The 2234-nt window shown below is 44.4% G+C and overlaps 1 protein-coding gene across 1 annotated transcript; it reads right to left on the bottom strand.

The window, feature by feature from the left end:
* Positions 1-789: 789 nt before the first annotated feature.
* LOC129717001 (putative uncharacterized protein DDB_G0271606) lies at positions 790-1881 on the bottom strand. The gene has a single exon (XM_055666846.1). It carries the CDS (start codon positions 1879-1881, stop codon positions 790-792), a length of 1092 nt encoding a protein of 363 aa, XP_055522821.1.
* Between the last annotated feature and the right edge of the window lie 353 nt (positions 1882-2234).

Genomic DNA, 2234 nt, shown 5'->3' with positions numbered 1-2234 from the left:
CATTCATTGAGGGTTCTCCCAACTGCGGTTTCACGGGTGCTGCGAACCATTTGTCGAATCAAGCTGTCTCCATCTCGAGATACATGCTTCGCAATTGCAAGTAGTGCAACCTTTTCTCCCACAACTGTAGCAGAAAAGGTACAAAAAAAGGTTCGGGTTGGGATAATTTGGATAAGTGTGACCAGGTTTTTCACACTGCCAACATATGATGCTTGGTGCCCATTCCCTTGTACGTTGCTCTCCACTAGTTGGTTGATGTGGATTCATTGCGGGCCTCTCTCTAGAGTAATTCTGTAAACGCAGTGCAATCACTTCCTCCACATTGTTAGAATCTACCTCATAACGTAGAGAAATGTCGTGTTGGAGCATTTCGCGTTCTAGAATGTCATGCGGGTTCAAATTTTCTTCTAGTTCCGAGTTGAGTTCCATTGAGTTGATTTGTGCTGTGTAATGCTGTTGCCGGTTGAACAATGGCCGGTTAGCTATGTCCATCCTGTTTGTCCCCGGACGCTGTTCTGGTTTGTTCCAAAGTGAACGATAAATTGTAGCAGATCTACCTCGCATAGAGTAAGATCGCGACACTTCGAAGTCTTTACAGACTGTGACTAATTCTCTAACTGTGCTAACTCTGAAGGCTGCTGCTAGAGGGGTGTAGTCCGAATTTAGGTGGGATTTTACAATAAATAGTCTTTCTGTCTCTGAAATCGCTGGCTCTACAATTTCGAAGGCGGCTACTAGGTCCCTGTAAAACGTCGTGAATGATTCGTTTGGGCTTTGAAACCGCAGATATTAGTTTTGCTTGATAATCTCGGAATAATTTGGTGGTAGATATTCCTGGTTAATTTCCGATTTGAACACCTCCCAATTGGTTAGGTGCAAGTAAGATCGTGTGTACCATTGAAAAGCTCTCCCCTTCAGCAAATGCTTGATAGAACGCAGGAGGGTTTGCTCCTCAATTCCTTCGGTGTCCGCGTATGTGTTTACTTGGTTTAGGAACTCGCCCAATTGTATGATATTAGGTTGACCCGCATATTCGAAAGGCCATTTGTGTACTGGTTGTGTAAACCTAACCAAACTTTGCGCTTGTCCACTAGACCGTGGTGTGTTTGGTCTATGTTGTGTTCGCAAGAAACGCATAAAATCAATCCTGAGATCATGAGGTAGCTGATCTACTCCTGGAATTGAATGCAATAGCCCCGGTTCCTGTTGCCTATTCAAATCTAACGAAGAATTCGCTGTATCGCCTAACTGACTGAAGTTTTGCTGAATTTGCTGCTGTTGTTGTAGATGTCCCATCTGGTTTTCCAGCTGTTGCCGCTTTGCTCTTTCTTGTTGCAAAAGATGCTGCAGCTCCTGTTGCTGCAGTTGCAACTGTTGTACTTGCTGTTGATGCATCTGCTCCTGTTGATTCTGCCACTGTTCCCACTGATGACTATCGTGCTGTTGTTGCTGTTGCCGTGACAGCAGTTGTTGCTCTTGTTGCAATTGCAACTGCAATTGGTTCAGTTTTCGCCTTTCGTCTTCGAGTTGATGCTGAAGCTGTTGGTTTGCCTCACGCTGTTGCTGCATCAGAATTTGTTCTGCCGTTTGCTGCTGCGGTGGCTCCCGATTTTGAATCTGTTCCTGCGTTTGTTGGGATTCCTTCATACTGGATTGCAGTTTAGGATTCTCCAGTTTTTGTAACGTTTCCGCGTCACCCGCAACGTCACCCGCATCGCCTTTTACCTCTGAGTTTGTGGTTGGCTGATTCATCAAAAAGTCTTGAATTCTTGGTAACGTTTGCTTGTTTTTAGCCAACGATTTGTTTGCATTTGCTACGATCAAGCTATCGGTAATTAGGGAGAGACGAAGCTGATAGTGCATTAATCTCGATCGGCACATCTTCAATTGTTCAGCATTGTTTTACCTGATGGCCATTTCGACGTTTAACAGAATATTTTGTAGCCTTGCTTGGCATTGGTAAATATTATCTACGTCGGACATAGTGTGACTAGAAGTTGTCGGCAAGGAAACCGACTAGTTTTTCAAAACTTGACGCAGCCGTGTTAGTTTTCCTAATTCGTCCTGTTCTTTTGTCTCCTCGTATCCTCCACTCAAAGTCCAGCTCATCGTCTGCCAAGTACTCGAGTTCCATGGCTAACTAGCGATTGCTATTTCGAGTCTTTACGCACTAATCACTTCCACGATCACTTGCTATCACCTAACGCGTTTACCGTTATGGCATATAGTCTTTA

This window comes from Wyeomyia smithii, chromosome 1, assembly GCF_029784165.1.
Source record: "Wyeomyia smithii strain HCP4-BCI-WySm-NY-G18 chromosome 1, ASM2978416v1, whole genome shotgun sequence".
NCBI classification, from domain to species: Eukaryota; Metazoa; Arthropoda; class Insecta; order Diptera; family Culicidae; genus Wyeomyia; species Wyeomyia smithii.
Note: the sequence above shows the minus strand (reverse complement) of the source record. Positions and strands in the feature narration are given on the sequence as shown.

Excerpts from the sequence above, each read along its gene's own strand:
- LOC129717001 (XM_055666846.1), bottom strand. The coding sequence starts at position 1,881 with ATGTGCCGATCGAGATTAATGCACTATCAGCTTCGTCTCTCCCTAATT.